A 22,828-nucleotide genomic window follows, 5' to 3' on the forward strand; every position below is an offset into this window, starting at 1 on the left:
TTATGGGAACAGGTAATTCATAAAAAAATAGATCTAAAATCTTGATCAGCTATTATCTAACACAATATACCTATTAAAAAATTGCAAAAAACCCGACTTGTAATCGATTATGTATTAAAAAAAAAAATTGTTTTTTCCTGACAATCGTACACATTAAATTATGTACTGTCCAAATAAAGATTATAGTTTACTTATGCAAACAAAACACTTCAATTTCATTTGTTCTAGTCATTATCATGATACATTGCGATATAGCATTCACCTCAAAACTCATCGGTCTTATCGGATTCGAGTCATATTTATACTACAACGATGATATCCAAAAAGCTATAGCCATTGATATGCCGACTCTCATCACGCATGTATCGTCAGAATTTTAACGGAAAAATTAAAATGGCTAACATCTTAGGTAATTATGCGATGTACAAAATTAATAGTTACAAACTTAGATTCATTAAGATGTAATTTTATATTACCTATACTTATATTGTTTATGTATTTCTTTATTTTTATTAAATATCAAAGATCGAATATAATTATGAAAAATTCAATAGTTTTCAAAGTAAAATTTTTAGCTAGTGTTTACATTTTTAATCGTTATTTTTTTTTTAACTAAAAATATATTTTATAAAATATTATTATGTAAATTATATTTAAATAATTTACTTTCATGTTTATACTAAGAATGTAAAGTAAAATATAACATGATAAAACGTATAAGTAAGCAAGTCTACAGAGTAAAACATAATATTCATAAAATCTTATTTGGTGATAAATTTGTTATTTTGTACACTATACTTTGTTTATAACAAGTATTTTTACATATATATTTTGATTAAATTAAAAATAATAATAAGATAATTAATATAATATTGTAGTAGAACTTAGCTAACCTAACCATATTAATATATTATGTTACGGTATTATAATTAGTGTATAAAATTAATTTTTTTCCTAAAATAACTGTCACTGAATTTAAAATTAAGCAATATTATTGTCATATTAAATTATCTATGATACGTTAAGGAGGGGGGCGTCGAAACGGGTACGTTTTTAGTACAAAAACATGTTTTACAAAAAAAACTCTTTTAACCTGTAATCTGTAGAATATTTGGAGTTTATTAATTTGTTTTTTTATTTAAAAGGAGAAAACATTTTTCAGGTTGGATCAGAACCCGACTTTTAAAATTATAATTATAGAACTTAGAATATGCATTTGAATAATGTATGATATTTGTTATTTTTCAAATGTAGTTTTCAAACATTAATCAGGTTAAAATTAAAATTCAGGCTTTGATCTGATCTAAAGATAGTTCTCAGCTTTCAAATAAATAAAAAAAAACTATTAAAATTAGACATATTATCAATGAGGCGTGAGAGTTTTTCGTGCGGAGTCATTTTTGTTGATATGATACATAGATTATTAACTTACTCAACGGACGGTAGATTAGTGGACAAGTGTTATTGAAGTAGGAACTAAAATATAAAGTATAATTTTGTACAGTTGTGGAAAATCCAGCACCGACAACATTAAATAGGATATATTTAAAAATAATATGACATTAGTCATATTTACTAAACATGAGTGTTTTTTTCTAGCATTATGTGTTATTGCATTGACGTTAACATCGGCGTCTTTGGCATCAGACTTCATCGTTTTATACTCTGAAGATGAAAAGCAACTAGAAGCGGAATATGGAAGTAATTTCGTTTGTTACATTATTATGCTTTTAAATTCTGAACATTTACTTTTTCAAAAATATTGTTGAAATTTTTTAAAACATCGCACATTTTTAGTGAAACGAGTAAAACATGTTTTATCGTTAAATTTGTAATAATAATTCACAGCAAAGACATCATCGAAGAATCTGAAGCTAAGCTTCTATGAAGATTGCATCGATAAAGAACCAAATGTTTGCACCCTAAAAACAGTTAACAATGCAGACTACTTACGTTATTTTACGGAATCAGAAAAACCGGAGTGTAAGCATTTCGAACAAATCAGTGAGTCGATGAATGATGTATTGCAATTTTGCGTCGAGTTCGATAACAGTTCTTGGTTCGGTGGCGCCGAAGTAGGCTTACAGGAATGGCCTCTGAATAAACTAAACTGGACAGACAGAGAATACGTGACAAAAGAATCACACAGCCAAGCAGTGAGTATAGATTGTCATAATTTATAAGCTATGAAGTTGAAAATATTATTCAATTCATTTTTGTCACTCAAGTTTTGTAATCAATATTTTCCGCTGTATTTGGAATTACGCTTTTCTACTACGTACACACTTTAACGCTTTAAGGTTTTAAGAAGCCAACATTTTAACCTGACGTTTAACGTCGAGTTTGATTTATTTGTAAAATGTCGTTCGTATGATTTAAGAAACATGGCTTTATTAATTTACATCACGAAAATCGCATTTTTTCAGTGTCGACGAATCTTTGACATATAAAATAAAAGCTCAGGAGATATGACGTATTCATTTTTCTTATCGTTATAATTTATTTTGAATTAATATAATTTTTTTTAGGTGGTCGAGTCATATTTCTTCAACTCAGACGGTTTTTACATACACATTAACGATTCAGTGGCCTTGTTCGTAGACATCAATGGCCCCAGACCGGGAAAAATGTGTTTCGCCGCTAAGGTCGTTGCCCCTTATAGAAAAAATAGGAATTTCATGCAATTCCGAGTTTGCAAATTTAGCGATCCCCGAAAAGCCCACGAAAACGCCATTAAAGATTTCCTCGGTTCACCCACTTCCATACCCGATCCTTACGTAGTGAAATACCCGATTTGGTCAACTTGGGCTAGGTACAAGTATGATGTCAACACATCTTCCGTTTTGGGTTACGCAAAAGAAATTGTCAAAAACGGATTCGACAGAGGCACGTTCGAGATCGACGACAAGTGGGAAACTTGCTACGGCAGTGCAAAGTTCAATGAAAGTCGATTCTTCAATATTAATGAGACAGTAAAGGAATTGAGTAAGTACAATATTGTTGATAAAGTATTATAGATGTCATGTAAATTTATGATTTTTGACACTGTCCATAGGCGCGAATTGGCTTCATTTTTTTTTTGGGGGGGGGGGGGGACTCAAGCCTCCAACCAATAGGCTATAATATAAGTAAAACGAATGTTGGAGAAAAACTCTCTACATAAAATCCCCCACCCAATCGGCATTCAGCATTTATCATTAAAGATGTAAAAATACAAAGTATTACATTTTTAGAATATATTTATTTTAACAAAATTCTCCGTTCTTTTTCGGCAAATACATTTAAAATGATTTTTGTATTTAAATCATCAGATAAATCCCCCTCAATATGTGTCATAGATATAGTTGAGAACCTAGTTTGATCCATAAGTTGACCTAAAAAACTATCATAACAACAATTTTTTTCAATAATTGTATTTTGTAATTTGGTTGTTTTTAAAAAATAAACATGCTTAGTACCAAGTAATATAAAAATTAGTACTAATTACTAGATTTTGAACTGTAAGAACTTGACCGAAATTTTTAGGGACTAAGACCCCCCCCCCCCTATTTGAACCAATGACATCGTCAAGTTTAATAATAAAAAACCTTCCTAGTGTTTTATAATAATATTACCAGGTAGTTGTAACTTGCAGTAAATAATTGTAAATATATTAGGCACCAGGAAGTAGGAAGTAGGTGGGTATTATAAAAATATTCTGAGTACAATGATTTTAAGCGTATGGGAATCGATTTTATTTTGAGTCTAATAAAATATTATAATTTTGATTAGGTGTGTGTATTATGATGAGAACGTAAATACAATACTGTCACATTTTTCTTCGGTGCTCAATTGTTTGATTTATTGTGTATGACTAATCTAGAATGTTATTAATCGTTTGTTTGGTAATTGTAAAACTCATAAATCAGTATATTATACGAAATAATACTTAATAATGGCCGCTATAGTAGATTTTAATTTCTACACTTGGACAATTATGGAAAGCTTATCTATAAAAGATTAACCGACTTTTGGTAATATTAGTGTAAACCTTGGGGATTAGTCGAAACAAATATTATATTATTGAATTTTCAAACGATTAGGTACTAATGATACTCGTAGACTGTTTTAAACATACTGCTTACTGATCATTTGCAATAGAAGTTACATAATCATTTTAGAAATTTCACTATGCATGCAATTGGGGAGTGCTATATATTATATCGTCCTTATTTAAGTGTACCTACCGGTAATTTTTGGTTTTTAAATTTAAATATTTATTTGAACTACTGTTTAGTCTGAAGCACGATGTTTTTCTAAAAATGTTGATATGTTGAAATCAAATTATGTATAAAAATGTAATACGTTATATCGGATATAAACGAACTTTCTGCTATCAAAACGCTTATAGCAAAACAAATGAGTTCTATATATTTTATTAGTTAAACTTTCAAATATCAAAAGTTTGTGAGACTAATCTAGGTGTGAAAAGATTTTACTGAAGTCTGTGCATTAATGTCTTCAGATTTTATTTTACTATTAATTATCTATCCTTCCATAGGCTGATGATCTTCATGAATAATAATATTCTGATGGATGTTATTTTATCATTTTTTTTGTTAAATTTTAATATTAAAATTTATTGTAATAATAGGATCATATGGTTTCAAGACGTCCTTGTGGACACATCCATTCATTAATAACGAATGTCCTATTCACGAGGTGGCTAAGAATATGGGGTACTTTGTAAATAGTACAACAGGCACAGTGAACTCTACTTGGTGGAATGGAAATGCCTCTTATATAGACTTCACAAATCCCGAAGCAGCGGCATGGTGGTCAAATGGTCTACGCAGTTTACTCGCAACATCTGGCATTGATACACTTAAGTTTGATGCAGGAGAAGCCAGTTGGTACGTATTAATCGTACAATTTGAAGTACAAAAGAGTGAAAACTTCAAGTGAAAATAATTTATTAATTTATATTCCATAGTATTTATATTTTATTAACTGAAAAGCCTGTTGTAGTAATGTGGTTAGAATAGGTTCATGGTATAAATAGCCTAAAATAATAATCGTTAATATTTTCAAAATTTAAATATGTGTACAAAATAATCATATAAGTACGTATGACGATGGAATCAGGTATTGGACATTTCAGAGACTTCATCGAGACTTAAATAAATTCTTATGATATTCAAGCATTAAATTAGCTGCGAAATGATGCCTTTGTTTAGATACACTCGTATTATATTATAATTTATTTAAAACATAAAACTAACAGAAAATGTACAATAATGTCTACATAAAATTCACGTTGAAATATTTACATGTTTCTTTAAACGGGGAAAAAACATCTACAAAAATGTTTTTTGCTTTTTAATTATTCTTAAGTCACCAATTGTACGTGGTTAAGCGTGGTCTATATGGAGTTACATAATTTACATAAGAAATACGTTATATTTACATTACATTCAATTAAATTAATATTAATATTTGTACATTGTTTTCTTTGTTAGTATATTGAGTTAGATAAACAAACTTAGCTTCGTCGATAAAAGTCATTAGTTTTCTGGATGACTCGGGAGTGGGTGAAACTATTTTATAAGGGTGCCCGGTAGTTTCTGTTTGATGAGTGTTTCTTTCAAATTTATTTAATATTCTGGTTTTATAAAAATATATAACTTATATATATATATATATATATATACAATTCAGTGTAATGGTGAATACATAGTTAAAATGTTCAACATTTCCAATTTAACGTCGTATACAACGAAACATTGATTGTTATAGCTACATGCAATATTACACCAAATAAAGAGTATTATTGTTTTCTCTTTTCACAGGGGCCCTGTACTTCCGGTATTTTACGATGACGATTTGACATACTACCCCGATAACATTGTAAATGCATACCTCTCAACCATCAAATCTTTTGGCGCCGGCATTGAGTACAGGGCGTCCAGAAGGAGTCAATCATTTGGTTGTTTGTTGAGAATGATTGACCGCGAGTCCCGGTGGACTTACGAATTGGGATTACCAACACTAGTCACATCTCTGATACATCTGAACATGGTTGGGTATCCGTTTGTGTTACCGGACATGATCGGTGGAAACGGTTATAACAACTTGCCGCCTTCCAAAGAGATGTACATCCGGTGGATGCAAGCCGCTGTGTTCATGCCAGTCATACAGTTTTCGTACACTCCTTGGGACTTCGACTCACAGGTACCCGTGACCACGACTGTATTTTGACGTGTTTACTTGAATATCACGCACCAATAATAAATAAAACACTATAAACCGTTGTGTATCAGCTAACACCGGTCACTCATAATGTATAACGTTCTAGACATTGGAATTGTGCAGACATTTCATGGCACTCCGCAACAACTATACCGACACAATTGTGGATTTAATGAAACAAACTGTTGCACACGGAACCCCAGTGAATCCTCCGGTCTGGTGGATCGATCCCACAAGCACAGATGCACATGCAATCGATAACCGTAAGGAAATTCACTTGATTACTGTTGATTATTGTATGTTATCGTAATAATTAATAATATAAATTCGAAATTATTATCAACGTATCAGAAATAATTACGAATAGTATCGCTTATAAAGACGGCGGGAAACTTGACTTATCGATCGTTATTGGTAATTTAGGTACATTATCGTTACATTATATTAATGTTCACTATGTTTTCTAATTTATGTTCATAAGAATCACATAATTGAACAATTTATTAATATTAAATATTTGAATTTAACTTTTTACATCGATTACAGCCAGAAATGTCTTGTAAATTAATTTTTTTTTCTATTGGGGAAACATTTTCAATCGTTTTTTAAATTCTACTTAAACAAAATACATCGTTATCGATAGAAACAATAGACCATAAGACGACCTTATGTCCCGCTTAACACATTATGTTGTCTCCGTCTTACAAACTCGCATCAAAGTAAATTTATGTTCAACAGAACCAATTTTATTTTGTTAGTTTAATATTACATATTACATCCACCTATAATTATAAAATATAATGGTAAGAATAACATCTGTGTTATATTGTTGATTTTATTTACATTTAATTCTAAAACTAATTGTTAGAATTTTTAAATCGTATGCAATAATATACTCTTTATAAAAATATAATATCAATATCAAGTCCTCTTTAGGTTAGCAAAGAACTGCCAGGAAAAATCTATTAGGGTCCATGGAAAAATATGAACAAACGTGGTTTTAAGTTTTAATTTATTAAACTCCACTAAATCGTTTTTCTCGTGCAATAATTATGAACATTGATTTTGAGCTCATATTTTAATATACGTGCCATTATCACGTGATGCATGTAGTATCTATATACTCTTTTGTAGTTTTGTTAGCTTTAATTAAAAATTATATTTTTAAATTCCGATTCTATTTGTTTTGTTTTAATTAAAAATATCATTCAATATTTTTTCAATATTTTTTTTAATTGATCTAAAGAGCGAAAACTATGGCCATTAGCTGTTTGTAGGGGGAAACGGTTAATTTGAAACAAGTATTTGTATGTGTGGCAAGTATGTGTTTCTAAAAACCCGGGTGGTCACCCATCCGAGGACCAGCAACGACGGCCGGTACGTAAGCTGAGAGCTTTGACTAAATATCGAGCGCACGACCGCGCCTCACCGAGCCACAAATCAATATTTTATTTTTCTGCAAAATAGTGATTTGTTCAAAATTAATTGTTTATTTGTATGTGTTTGTTTTGATTATAGAATTTCTGTTGGGTGAAAATATCCTGGTGGCTCCAGTGCTCGTCGAAGGTGCAACTACCCGTAATATTTACTTACCCAAGGGTATGTGGAGGGACGAGAACCATCCCCAAAGTCCACTATTGTCCGGAAGAATATGGCTGATCGATTACCCTGCCAGCCTCGAAGTCCTTCCGTGGTTTACTAGAGTTAGTACCGAGAATCAACCAGAACCATCCAGTTCGGTTTGCCATATGTCGTCTGCAACTTATATTTTCGCCTTAGGTTTAATTGCGTATTTATTCCGATAAAATTCATGATATGTTGTTGAATTTATAGATACCTAAATAACTTAGTGTAATATAATATTATAATTTTGATATATTTGATTGTACAGCCAGTGATCTAATAATGTAGTTGGAATTCGATTTAATTTATTCAACTGACGTGATATTAATTATAATTATTACTTATGATATTTCACTAAGAGTTTTATAATTTATAATTATTTGAACAAACGTACGGACTTGTGTGTTTTAATGAAAAAATAAGGGTAGCCAGAATGAAATGTCTAAGAAGTTCTTAGGTTGGATGCTACTTAAGAAGCTTATTGAATGAGAGTTAACTAAAATGTTAAAATAGTTTGATTGATTATATTTTAATAAATGGACTTGTAATTTATAAATTTAAGTTTTCTGGATCGTTTATATTACATTCGACTGCGCATAATATAAACGTCTTCTCTCATGACCATTATAGTTTATTCTACCTTTATAATTATCTACAAACCACAATGAGCATAATTAATTATGAAAAAAGTCTTAATAGAATACTCCTAAAAATAATACAGAACAATTTTAAAGGTGGAATAAGGGAAATTCAAGTTTACTCTGAGGGGTAGGAAGTCCTTGGCATTGGGCCTCTTTGGTTCAGTGATGGATGATGACTACGGAGCACACACAAAGTATCTGAAAAAATCCTTGAAATAAATAATAAAAATAAATAATAAATCATAATTAACAACAGATATGCCCAGGATGCCCGTCAGGTGACTGCTGAAACAGTTTAACTGATAAGTTAAGGAACACCACAAAGGTTAGGTCGGCCAAAAGTTTGTTAACCTAACCAAACACAAAGTTGAAGGCCACTAAACTCAAAAAAGTTGCCGGGGAGCTTACGTTTGAGAAGACTGACCACAGTGCAGAACTCAGTAAATCGATACCGTAATGAACATAGCGTGGTGACCCGAATACAACCGATGTCCAGAGTCGCAGGTTTATAATATACTCCTACATTATTTTTCTCGTCCTATTATTACAAACTTTCTAGGATCCACAATTCATTCATGAGAAATGTATCCTTTATTTCATCCTAATATCCCAAAATCGGAGTTATAAAAAATATGGTGTCGTGACAACATAATTTGTGTATAATTATACATATTATTATAATATTATATTGATATTATAACGAGTACCTTTTCGACATCAGAAATGGCAGCAGTGGATTATTCTAAGAAGTTGATTGCTTTAAAAAAAAAAAAAAAACAGTTATTTATCACTAACCTAACCGGAACAAGATTAAAACATTATGTATTTTATGACATTCGTAACCATTAAAAAAAAATAGTCCTTATCTATTTACAATCATTAACGAGATGCACTTGGCACACTTCCTAAAACTTACTATAATTTATATTAGTGAATATTTTTTAATATTGTCAAATATGAAGAGGGTATTGATTAATAATATTATAAAGTAGCTATTGCCTGACTGATGTCCGTGTTGCATGTGTAATAAGCAAATACAATTGTAACTTTAAATTTTAATTCAATTTCAATTTATTATTCAGTTGATAATACATTTCGCATTAAAAATGTCTCAAAGCTTAAATTCATAAAACATAGTTACACACAAGAATACATTTTACTGAACTGATGATGTTCGATCGAAATCGACTGTTAGTAAAAAAAACTTCCATTAATCGTTATTCGTTGATGGTGCTCAATAAATAGGTGGGCTACTGGTTATATAAATAAAGATAAATTAATGTATACATAACCTTAAATTGATGAGTGTATGACGCTCAATATCATTATCTGATCGGTCTCATGTTCAAATTATAATATTATACTCTAATATCCAATAACATTGATCCAACGACTCTATCCATGAACGTATGCATCGTTGCACATTGAGCAGAGAAATGGCTAAAATCTTAGGTAAATATCCATTTTACAAAATTAATATTTATGAATGTATAATAACTAATTGATTTTATATTGAAGTGAAGCATATTCGAAATTATATTAAATTACTATCAATTTTTCACTCAGACCCCCATCATAAATAAATTATTGTTAGACATTTAAAAAAATATAATTTAATCATGTTACCTATGATTTAGTTATACAGCCTCAGGAATAAATATATTGCATAAAAAACTTACTTTGCGATTTTTTTTTACAACAAACCTTATGTCATAATTATTTTGGCATAAATAATAAACTAAAAACTAAAAACAAAAAATCATTTTTTTTTTCTTTTCAAAATAACAAAATATAACCATTGATAATAGTATTTAAGACATCGCGACTGCGTGGTTATTAGCCAAAAATTGCATTTCATATATAAATAAATATTTTTTTTTTTACGTTGAGTTAAATATTTATACGTATTTATTTGCATATTATGTTTTAATTTGGCTCATGTTTATATCAATTTGGAGTTCATATTAATTTTTGAAATAAATTTGTTTTCTGAATACCTCAAATAATTCTTATTGCACTTAACCCATTTAATTTTTGTAATATATTAGAGTAAAAAGACATGAGTTCAAAATTCCAAATTTGAATTTTAGTCTATCACCTATATTATAACGTTGTAATAAAATGTATTTTAAAAGTATATTATTACATAGTAAATTAAGTTGTATTCCATGTTTAGGATTTTGTGTCATTTTATTGACGTTATCACCGGTGTCATTGGCTGCAGACAACTTCGTTTTATTTTCAGAAGACGAGAAACAATTACAAGTGGATTATGTAAGTAATATGAAGTTTACTTACAAATACTTAATATTTACAATATTTTTATTCTGAGCTTTGTATTGGTAACTATATAACTATGGTGCTTCTCATCGTGTGGATATATTTTTGGATTAGATACAATTTATATTGTTCGTAGTCATGAGGGATTTTACGTTTTAACATTCAAAAAATATAATTTTGAGTTACTCTACCTAGGTTGTGACTAGCAACCAATGCATAATATAAGTAGTAATTAATTGTTAATTATTAATTACGTTACTAGACCAATTTCAAGTAACAGTACCTAGGTTTATTGCAGCAACCGATGAAAAATATTATAACGTTACCGTAGGCGAAAAAAAAACAGATTCAATAAAGAACATAATATTATTATCAGGGCTCGGGACTTTATCCATTTGCATATTTGTTCAGGAAGCAAATAGAATAAATCTGGTCCGGTGCAAATATGTATTGTGGTGTTTGGAGTTAAAGTTTAAAAGCTTATTGTGCATATGATTGCATATTTTGGAATTTTTTTCTACAAATGCATATTTTTAAGATTTATTGATTTTTATTGCATATTTTAAAATAATTTTTGATTATTTACCCTTACATCAATTTTTTTAGTAAATTCATTTTATCTACATGATTTTGTCGGCAATAATACAGATAAGGCGATAAACAATAGCGTTACGGGGGACCCATTTTATTTTTAGCTCCGAGGAAAATATAATTTTTATTTAATCTGTCTTTTACAGTATTATTTTGTTTGCCAGTACATAGTGATCGACGGACTACGATCGTTATCGTTTGGATGTATCGTCAATCGTTGTTGTGATCGTATTTGTATTAGTTATTTTTTGTATTTATTAGTGCTCGTATTTGTGTTATAATATGCCAAAAGAAAAAAAAAACTCAAATTGGTCGGTTGAGAAGTTTCATTTTAGAATCTGGGAATAATTTATTTTCCGCAGACGGAAGAATTCTATTTTGCAAAATATGTGAAATTAAAGTAGAATATGTGTTTCGGTTAGGTGTGGACTGTATTTAAAATGATATGAGAAACAATATACGCACTTTTAGCTAGTTAATGTCTTACCTTTATTGTAAGTTTGAGTCGCTTGCATTAGCGACGCGTACGTTATGACACAAGTATCGCGACTGACGGCCGGTGACAGATAAGATTATCGTTGCAACATATAACGTAATCACACGATATAAAATATGACAATTCATATTAGCGATCAAAATTATTAAAGCCTTAACAATATGAACGAATAATACAACATATACAAATAGTAAAACATATGAAAATTATTAAGCGGAGGGAAATGTTCAATACAAGAACCCAGCAAATGATTACACAAACTAATACAACTAAAATATAATTATAAAATGATTACTTTTTATTACATAGAAATGTAGAAATTTTAATTGCTAGGTAAAGAAGATGCTGAGTGTTAAAAAATCCAATTTTTTTTTAGTATCTATAAGTATGTATAAAATATACATTTTTAGTAATATGTACAAGATATGTTTTTTAACGTATTTTTTAATTAAAAATAAATGCATATTTAAGCTCATATTTTGACATTTGGTTCATATGTATGGGCATATTTTTAAGATTTTAAGCAGATAAAGTCCCGAGCCCTGATTATTATCAATGATTCATTGTTTTTCGTGAAGAGTAGATAATATCAAGTAGCATGCTTAGTTTTTTATTGAGTCTGTCATAACATTGTGGAGCAGTACAAGAAACTCAATCTTTTACTTTGAGAGTAGAATTTTTTTTTTGTGGAAGGTCGGATCAAGTTGGTTCTTTAGTAAAGGAAATTAAAAAATATAATAAAATGCTCACTTCTTTCAACAATAACTGGAAAACAAACTTATGGTAAGACATGAAACTCGAAACCAGTTTTTGAAAACATCAATTTTGTTGTAGTTCGTACATTTAAAGTTAGTTAATTTTTTTTCTATTAATATTATAAAAATCGTCTACTTATTTCAGTTTTTTTTCAACAATTTTGTTTTTAAATACTAACTTATAAGGATTGACAGTTAAATAAAAGGTTCTTTATAGTTTGTTCATTATTTAAAAAAATGAATAATAATAAAATACATTGTCATGATTTGGATTTATATGAGTTAAAAGTTCAATTTTTGTCCCTCGATTTGTTGACGTTTTTTTGATCTTTTAAAACTAGTTTCGTATGTAAATGTTAAATTATTATTTATTTCAGAAACGACAACATCAAAGAGTCTGAAGTTAAGCTTTTATGAAGATTGCATTGATAGAGACCCAAGTGTTTGCAATCCAAAAATAAGAAGCAATGCAGACTACATACGTTACTTTTCAGAATCAGAAAAACAGGAATGTAAGAATTTCGAACAAATCGGTGAATCGATGAATGATGTCTTACAATTTTGTGTCGATATGGGTGTCAGTTCTTGGTTTGGTGGAACAGAAACGGGTTTACAGGAATGGCCTCTGAATAAACTTAATTGGACCGACAGATCTTATGTAACAAAAGACATGTGGAACACGGATGTGATAGACCACCAATCAGTGAGTAATTATTATCCTTTAAGGCAAAGTGATTTTATACCGATTACCGAAACAGATTTTTTGTTATTTTTTTTGTGCGGTTTTTCAACGTGTCATTCTATTGGAGCCATCGCCAATTGAAAGCGTTTGTGAAACTGTACATTTTGTTTTTTGTTTCATCGTTGTTCTATATCAAATAGTAATTATTTGATATCAAAAAGTAAATTATGTATTTTTTTTGTTTAGTTTATTAGAAAAAAATATGCGTGAGTCAAAAGGCTAAAACTGATTAAAATATTAAAATTACATCTGTATTCTTATTGTTTAATCTATCTATTGTATTTTATCATAGATAGCATTATCATTTTTTCAATAGAAAACAAAGCAAATTCAAAAAAAGTTTTGTCTGAGTTCAGACATTTCATTATTAGGAAATATTTGATTTTAATTTTCGTGATGTTTGTGAGAATTTTATTTATGAATTTGGTACTCTGTAAGTATCTCTCTTCAAATCAAATAATGAAACTGGGTATTCAACTTAAACATCAAATTAATCACGTCTTCAGTGATAACATATTTAGTTTTAAAACAAATAATAATATTCAAGAAATTAATATCACTATTAAAACTATACTTTTCTTTCAGATCGTAGAGTCATATTTCTTCAATTCTGACGGGTTTTACATACACATCAACGATTCGGTCGCCTTATTTGTAGACATCAATGGCCCCAGACCGGGAAAAATGTGTTTTGCCGCTAAAGTTGTGTCTCCTTACAGAAAAGTTAGAAATTTCATGCAATTCCGGGTTTGCAAATTTAGTGATCCCCGAAAAGCTCACGAAAACGCCATTAAAGATTTCCTCGGTTCGCCCACCTCCATACCCGATCCTTACGTAGTGAAGCACCCGATTTGGTCGACTTGGGCAAGGCATAAGGCTGACGTCAATACATCTGCCATTTTGAATTACGCTCAGGAAATAGTCGAAAACAGATTCGACAGAGGCACGTTCGAGATCGACGACAAGTGGGAAACTTGCTACGGAAGTGCAGAGTTCAATACCACACGATTTGAGGATATTAAAAGGACAGTAAATACACTTAGTGAGTATAAAAATGTATTATAATATTATTCATATAGCATTATGTGGATAGATTTCCTAACACAGCTGATACTTTTAAAACAAGACCAATACATTATTTCCTCCGAGTATAATATAAAATACGAGGAAGTAGGTCATTAACTAGGTAATCAAAAATTAAAATTTTTTTTACTTGTTGACTAAAGTATTTAGTTTAACTTGAGACCAACTTATAATCGTTCAGTAAAATAATATATTATAAACAAAAGTGAAGTTAAAATAATTTAATATGTATATACAGCAGGGGTATTCAAACTGTGCGCCACGGCTACCACTGGCCGAGAATTGGCGAAGGGAGCACCGGAAACAAAAAATATTGTAGGTCATGTATAGAGCAAGGACTTTAATGCATTCACAAATTTTTACTGGTTAGCTTTTTCGTATGTAGAGTAAGTACCTGTATCGAGTATAGTTAATATAAATATCGTTTACAATAATTTAGGGGCCTCGCTAATGCCTTCAATCTTAGCTCAAACAATTAGTATTAATACAATGAAAGTTAATTTAGGTTGTCCAATTTTTATTCTGAAAAAAAAATCTAAACTGGACAGAAAATCGTGTATAGAACGTACTTGGTAAAAATTAAATCTTAAATAATTGTGAACTGTAATTAAAAACTTTAAAATGTGAACTTTTTCAAATCATCATTAAAATTAAAATTAAAAACGGAGAGTGTTTCGATTTACAGACATTTTTATGCTAATATAAATAATATTATATTTATAAATATTTTCCAGGATCAAAATCATACAACGTTAAGTAACTTTATTTTTGTCAAAATAGTAAAATATAATATATAAAATGTGTACAATGAATTTTATTATATTACATATCGAGTTATTGACATGTGCCTGTACTTACGAAAGTGATACTTGCATTGAATTTACTAATTATAATCATTTAAAACTAACACATAGATCCCGGGAGGCTATGACGAGAATAGAAATTGCCTACGAGTCGCCCCTTAATAGTCGTTATACGAGGCCACTTAATGCGATTATGGAAACTATGACGAAACTCATTACGCGACCATTTGAAGCTTTATTTCTTGCACTAAAGTCACTGTTGTTATCACCTATATTTGCCAAATTGTATCCGTATTGTTTCAATATTTTTACAATAATTTGCCAGCCGTCAAAATATTGTAAACACACAAAACAGCCACAGGATGAAAAAGTTTGAATACCTCTGCTATATTATGAAACCTGTCTTAAAGGACACTTTTCTGGAACTGACAATATGATAATGTCATGGAAAAAATGTAGTTATTATAGATTGCCTGTCTGTAACGGGCACTATCAATGATCCCGCGACTGTCCGTTATTTACAAGTTTCACTGTCGGTATATCTATTACAAGTATCACTCAACAAAAATGCACTTTAGGATGAGTTCTAAAAATAATAATAATTTTAAGTTCTACAATCACTTGGTCTGATCCAGGTGGTAACTAGCTCATAACTTAATACTGTTAATGTTGACTTCACTGAAGTTTATTATTTCACTGAGTTTCATACCATTAAAATAATTTTCTGCTGTGAATTACACACACTCCATGAATATTTTTTTAATTACTAATAATGGGCAAAAAAGCGAGTCTCATGTTTTTATTTTACTATCATTATAGAGTCATATGGTTTCAAGACTTCATTGTGGACACATCCATTCATAAATTTGGAATGCCCTATTCACGAGATGGCGAAAAATAAGGGATACTTTGTAAATAGTACATCGGGCACAGTGAATTCTACGTGGTGGAATGGCAATGGCTCTTACATAGACTTTACAAATCCCGAAGCAGCAACTTGGTGGTCTAATGCTCTTCGTGATTTACTCGCAAAATCTGGTATCGATACATTCAAGTTTGATGCTGGAGAAGCCAGTTGGTACGTATAATCTAATATTTTACACAGACGCACAGAGTTACAAAATTTTATTTTTAAAAAAAGAGGGTAAATGGATGTCTCTCCGCTGTACCGCAATAGGTCACAAGTGGGTCACTGTCATGGATGGTGCTAAATTTTAGTTCAATGTTTTGAAATCTATGTTCACGAAAAACGATTCCGAGAGTAATTCGCTATATTTGATGATGTTATTGTGATTAAAGTTATTTATTTTATTACTAAGCATTATTAATACTATAGTGTACTACAGTAGGTTAAATTAATTTTTGGCAAAAATATTATATCTTAAAAGTCATTGTGGTATAAAATATGATAATATACTCTAAAAGTTTCAAGTGGGTGCCCACGAATAATATTTTTAAATTTCAACAAACTAACTTAAATCATTAATCTTCTTTATTTAATAATATGTTATTTCGTCTAAACTTGAACTTAAAATAACTATAACACCCTATGTTTATGTTTAGATTTAGATTTTTTGGCTATAGAATTCACACTACTTACGTAACCTTGTTTTAAATGTTCAATCCTTAGTTATAAAAGTTTAAATTTAAAAATTAAAAATATGAAATAATCAAAAATTATAACTAGCTAGTTAAAAAAAAATGTAAGAAAATCAGTTAATGTGTAGATATTCTAAAAACATTTGTAATCTGTGGATTTTACGCTGGGTAGAGCTTGTATGTTTTTCTTTTAAAAAAATTGTACCTATGAAATTAACATTTTTTTATCAGGTAAAATTAAGTATCTGTTGAATGTTACAAAATTTGAGGGTGGAAAAGGGAATAAAAGAATTTTTGATTTGATGGGACAGTGAGACTGCTGAAAAGAAAAAGGTATACTTTTGATGAGACCGGGTTAATCTCCATTTAAATAATTAAACTTATTAAACGTTTAAATGTTTAGGTAAAAAAAAGGATATACTTATATTCCGATAACAAAGTATTATAAAATTTAAATAAATTACAAAGACTTAAAAATATTTAAAACACACTTAAGTAGGTATACGGTGTTAATAATAACACTATTATTTTACACTTGAATACCGGAGATCCTATCATGTTGCACATAAAAAAAGTCAATACTGAATTTTGTAATTATCTATTGCATTGTATAGGACCCCGCAACTTCCGGAATTTTACGATGGGGATTTGACATACTATCCGGATAACATTGTAAACGCATACCTGAAAACAATTAAGGCTTTTGGCAACGGTATAGAGTACAGGTCATCCAGAAGAAGTTAGGAATTCGGTTGCTTTTTAAGAATGTATGACCGTGATTCTCGATGGGATTTACAACTAGGACTGCCGTCGTTAATAACGACTCTGATACAGTTGAATATGATCGGATATCCGTTCGTATTGCCGGACATGATCGGCGGAAACGGTTACCACAATGAACCGCCTTCCAAAGAGATGTACATCAGGTGGTTGCAAGCAAACGTTTTCATGCCAGCCGTGCAGTTTTCATACACTCCCAGGTACCCGACTGACAATTTCGCAGTTTTGATAACGTTTGCGACTCGAAAATTACACACTAATAGAGAAAATAAATAAAATCGTTTTGTTTCTAACATCATCTCATCTACGTATTTCAGACATTAGATCTGTGCCGACGTTTCATGGATCTCCGCAGTAACTACACTGGCACAATAGTGGATTTAATGAAACTTACAGTCGCTAATGGTAGCCCAGTGAATCCTCCAGTCTGGTGGATCGATCCTACCGATTCAGATGCACATGCAATCGACGACCGTAAGAAAATGCACTTCCCGTCTTACTGACGTCTTATATTTTTTTAAAAATATATATTAATATATACATTCAAAATTCTCTGAAATATATATTTATTTATTATATGTAAATAAAACCACTTTTTTAGTGTTGTTACATATTTTTAAGTCACATTCGGTAAAACCTTAATACTGATAGTGTATAAAATATTACGATTTTTCGAAATTAAAAATAAATATATTGAAATTACGATTTTAACAAGCTCGGTCTTAAATAATATTTGGCACAACACTAAAAATCATTTTTCTAATGATTTTCTGTATTTACATAATATCTTTGCTACTTGTGTTAATTACAACAGTTGTACTTATTTTTTTTCAATTTAGATTTAATTTGTTTTATTTCAGTTAAAATTACCAAATAACATTTGATTTTAATGTAAATAAGTTATTCGTTCAAAACTAATTGTTTATTTGTATGTATTTGTTTTGATTATAGAATTTCTGTTGGGTGAAAATATCCTGGTAGCTAAAGTTCTGGTCCAAGGTGCAACTACCCGTAATATTTACTTACCTGCTGGTTTGTGGAGGGACGAGAACCATCCCGGAAACTCACTCTTATCAGGAAGAACTTGGCTGATCGATTACCCTGCCAGCCTTGAAGTCCTTCCGTGGTTCACTAGAGTTAGTCCTGAGAGTCAACCAAAACCGTCCAGTTCGGTTTGTCATATGTGGCCTACTAGTTATATCATCTTTTTATGTTTACTCGCGTATTTATTCAGATGAAATTTATGATATACCAGTCATTAAATTTATAGTTAACTACTTAAAATGTTAGTGTTATATTATAATAGTGTAATATATATTTGTTTTGTTGATTGCACAGCCATCCAGTCTTGTTATGTTTATGAGTAAAAGTAATTAGTATTAAAGTAGTACTTCCTTCAATACTTTTCAAAATACGTATCTCTATCTGTTCTTAAATATTTTTGAAAAGCATATTTTACATGACTTCAGCCAGTGATCCAATAACGAATAGCTGGAGTTTAATTAAATTCAATTTCCACTGACTTGTTAATTTTACAATAATAACTTTTGCGTTTTACTAAACGTTTTGTTATTTATTATTGAAATACAATTTGCTGGCTTGTGTGTTGAAGCTGAATTCTTTGATGAAAAACAAAGCATCGTCAGAATAATAATATGACTAAGAAGAGTCTCTATATTTCAAGATAGATACTTTTTACTTAAGAAGCTTTTAGAGGTACAGTAAACCAAAAGATTCAAATTGTTTAATTCAAATAGGCTGGTAACTTATGTTTTCTGGATCGTTTAGATTACATTTGATTTTGCATAATATTATTATAATAAATTAACATTTATTACTTTTCCTATAATAATACACGGGTATATTAAATTTGTGTACTATAATTAATAAGTTAATAAACTTAAAACTACTTGCTCGTTATCACTTAGAATTCGGGCAGAATAAATTAAATTAAATTATAACATAATTTAATAAATAATAACCATATAAATCAATGCATAATCATAAGCTTATATTTTATTTTCAAAGAATATGACGATTATACGAATATAAATTTGTATAATGTAACCTTAATAACGATAAAAAAAATGTGTATGTGTCTAACATGATTGTTAAATAACAAAATATTATATTTAGTGGATTTTTCTAATAAAATTTTATATAATATGTAAATTGACAGTATTCTTATTATATACATTATTAATAGAATAACTAGGAAAAATACATTATCGAGTATTTTTTCGACCTCGGTATTTATGTAGGTAAAATGTTATTTAATATATCATATTTTTATTGATTCCATATTAATATTTTATTTAATTAAAAATAATTATTCAGTTTTTAGAGTAGTTTCATAGGTACTTATATTTCCGATTCACAGTAAATGAGTTTAAATTATCATTTTCATAAGACACAAATTATTTTTTATCCCTTATCGTTAATGATAAATACCTACTGCAGAAACCAGAAACAGATATTTTACATAGTGAAGCGGATTTGTATAATACAAATCAATGATATAGTATTATAGAAGTTGCATAGAACTATTTTTTATTGTTATTGAATACTTAATTATTTCAATACTGTCCATTGTCGATTAATTTTTTTTTTTTTAAAGAAGATTCGATTTTCAAACTAGATATGATTGAAAATTCTAAGTTTTGTATGTAATTTCAAATTATCATACCTTTAGTAATTTGAATTCTATGCCTCATAAAACGTGGTATGTGTTCATTATTATACAAAACTTAATTATGCTATAGTTTAGTGCACACAGAATTATAGCAAGTTTAATACAAGGTACCTATACAATGGAATAATACATCAACAACAAAAAAATACTTACCTTATTTTTACATCACTAAATTTAATTATTACCTGAGTCGAAATAAGTTGTTGGTTTAAAGATATTCCGCTAAAACCTCAGTACGCTTATTCAAATGAAATGTTATCCACCTGTCTTAATAAATGTATGTATACGTTTGTTTATTATTAAAAATAATAATATCACGAACTTCGAGGTCATTCTATTCACTATAATATGTCCATTGAATACAATATTAAGTTTTTCGTTTCCACAGTCGTAGAGTACCGATACATATGGAAATGGTAATAATGGCATCATAGTATTTTGTAACCGTTTAAAAATTACGGGCACCTTTAAATGGGTTTTAAACGTATAATATTTGTGTGTGTTTTTTTGATCATAAAACAAATATTAGTTAGCTAATGCGACGGGTGTAAGCAGTATTAACGAGTGGGGGGAAATCGGTACAGGTTATTCGTATATATTGTAAACGATACGTACACTGGGTACACGTATTGGCTTGCAGCATTCGAGCTCGAGCCTCTTAAGTATTCCGTGAAAATATAAAAATTGTTACAAAAGATGCACACGAATCTGTTCGATAAAACGTAAACATTTTTAACATTGCATTATAATCGTGCTGTCGCGGGTGTCGGCCTAATTATCGTGGTGCCAAACTCCGATTCACCGGAAGAAACCGACAAATTTACCACCCTCAAGCACAACAGTAGGGTTAATACTGTGACATCACATTTTATACGTAAAAGGTAGGTGTGCTCATGCTAACACATTTTGTCGAGTACAGTTCAATATAAATTATAAATTACACATGTTATGCCGAACAGAATATAATATTTTATATTGCACTTTAATATTCACAATGGTGTTTTATTGTTGAGGAATACGTTATTTGGTTCACATATTATACGATACACGTTATTTGTGTACGATTTTCGGTCATTCAATTAATTCGGTTAATTTTAATTGGACGAATATGTTGGACAAATAATATTTAATTTTCGCGAATTAACATTAACCTTATCCGACTAGGAAGCATCTAGGTTAAAATATCTGTACGACTTTTTCTCCGGTCCAGAAAGTGTTACACCGGTACAAATTGGCACTGTCTATACCTCATGGGCGCACCTCTTAAGCGCACAAAACTATACCATTCGTTTGGAAACGATTGAACCATAAAATATACGACACATGGGTTTCACACAGTACTAAAATTTTTCTACTTAATTTGGTCTACATTTGTCCATAAACTAATAAGCTCACAGACCCTTTGCGACGTATTATATTTTTGATAATATTTATGTTGCGAAATAATAATCACGTGTGTTGCCTGATATATGATGTGTAGTGTAGTATTTCTCATTGAAATGAGCCTATGAAATGCTTCTTTGGGCAAACATTGTTTAAACTGATATCAATTATTGTGTACAAACAATTGTTTATGCCAATAATTACTGATTATATTTGATTTTTTGAAATAGAACTCAAGCGATAATATTGTTTATTAGATTTATGCGCCAAAACTGAGTTTGGACTCCAGTCATAAGTACAAGTTCCAAAACATGTTATATGAATAAAAAAAATTAGATTTTATATTTTTTTTATTCAGTTCATATTTTTTATCCTATTTATATACTCTTATTCAACTTGACTACGCTCAGAATCTAATGAAACTCGATTATTTTATAAATTATTGATGTTAACAATTACGAATTAAAATGCATAAAAATATTAAGTGTGGGGTTGATCAATATTAAAGAATACACATTTTTGCTATTGTAAGAAAAGTAATGAATTAATTACGATTTTATTAATAAATCACATTAATAACACTTATTTTGATTTCTGTACGTTAAAATTAAAATTAAAATAATGAATTGTTTGCTTTCAATTTTGTAGGCATTTATCAGAAAATTTTTTTTAGGAGCATCTTATTAGATGACCGATTTTTGTGTATCAGAAGATAGTTGAATGAAAAAAATGTTAAGGTATTTTAAACAAACATTTGTACGTCCATGAACTTGACCCACCGACTTGCTTGATCCCCATCCAAACCTATACCGATATTTAGCAAATAATATGCAAATTTATTCCTCAAATTAGCAAATTCTTTTTGTAGAAGTTATACATTTTTTTTATATTTAAGTGGGCCAAGTTCAGGTTAGAAAATAATATCAAATCCATTTTTGAAATGAGCAAATCAAAATTTTGTTTTTGGTGAATCTTATTTTGTGCATTTTTTTTATGAGTTCTTCAAGTCGATTAGTTGTTGACCTTGTAGGTACTCAATATGATTAACTCCGATTCTTTCTGCTAATACCTTATAAACGTCATCATTTACAAAAAATCACAAAATGTTAAACTGCTGGTGCATGTTCTGGAA

At 29.7% G+C, this 22,828-nt stretch overlaps 2 protein-coding genes, 1 long non-coding RNA gene and 1 pseudogene across 4 annotated transcripts in view; 3 read left to right on the forward strand and 1 right to left on the reverse strand.

Annotated features, from left to right (window-relative positions):
- Nucleotides 1-276: 276 nt before the first annotated feature.
- On the forward strand, nucleotides 277-8,205 carry LOC111030738 (uncharacterized family 31 glucosidase KIAA1161-like). The gene is made up of 8 exons (XM_022310401.1): nucleotides 277-409; nucleotides 1,600-1,701; nucleotides 1,849-2,156; nucleotides 2,529-2,985; nucleotides 4,634-4,892; nucleotides 5,829-6,210; nucleotides 6,335-6,491; nucleotides 7,747-8,205. Exons 1-8 carry the CDS (start codon nucleotides 361-363, stop codon nucleotides 8,031-8,033), a joined length of 2,001 nt encoding a protein of 666 aa, XP_022166093.1. The 5' UTR covers nucleotides 277-360; the 3' UTR covers nucleotides 8,034-8,205.
- Nucleotides 8,206-8,248: 43 nt separating this feature from the next.
- LOC111030743 lies at nucleotides 8,249-9,272 on the reverse strand. The gene is made up of 2 exons (XR_002604129.1): nucleotides 9,200-9,272; nucleotides 8,249-9,093 (listed from the first exon to the last, which is right to left on the reverse strand). It is a non-coding gene; the product is annotated as an uncharacterized LOC111030743 (long non-coding RNA).
- Nucleotides 9,273-9,790: 518 nt separating this feature from the next.
- On the forward strand, nucleotides 9,791-19,032 carry LOC111030742 (annotated as a pseudogene).
- Nucleotides 19,033-19,225: 193 nt separating this feature from the next.
- Nucleotides 19,226-22,828, forward strand: part of LOC111030740 (alpha-tocopherol transfer protein-like) — a 25,918-nt gene continuing 22,315 nt past the window's right edge. Inside the window, exon 1 of one of the 2 annotated variants that reach the window (XM_022310407.1) lies at nucleotides 19,226-19,337. The gene's annotated coding sequence lies outside the window, so the exon portion shown is untranslated. Of the gene's footprint in view, nucleotides 19,338-20,937; nucleotides 21,195-22,828 lie in introns of those variants that run through there. The other variant, XM_022310406.1, reaches the window with a different exon arrangement.

This window comes from Myzus persicae, unplaced genomic scaffold (assembly GCF_001856785.1).
Source record: "Myzus persicae strain clone G006 unplaced genomic scaffold, MPER_G0061.0, whole genome shotgun sequence".
Lineage (NCBI taxonomy): Eukaryota > Metazoa > Arthropoda > Insecta > Hemiptera > Aphididae > Myzus > Myzus persicae.

Excerpts from the sequence above, each read along its gene's own strand:
- LOC111030738 (XM_022310401.1), top strand. The coding sequence starts at position 361 with ATGTATCGTCAGAATTTTAACGGAAAAATTAAAATGGCTAACATCTTA. Across the intron at positions 2,986-4,633 it reads TGAGACAGTAAAGGAATTGA|GATCATATGGTTTCAAGACG; the intron begins GTAAGTACAATA and ends TTGTAATAATAG. Across the intron at positions 6,211-6,334 it reads CTTGGGACTTCGACTCACAG|ACATTGGAATTGTGCAGACA; the intron begins GTACCCGTGACC and ends ATAACGTTCTAG.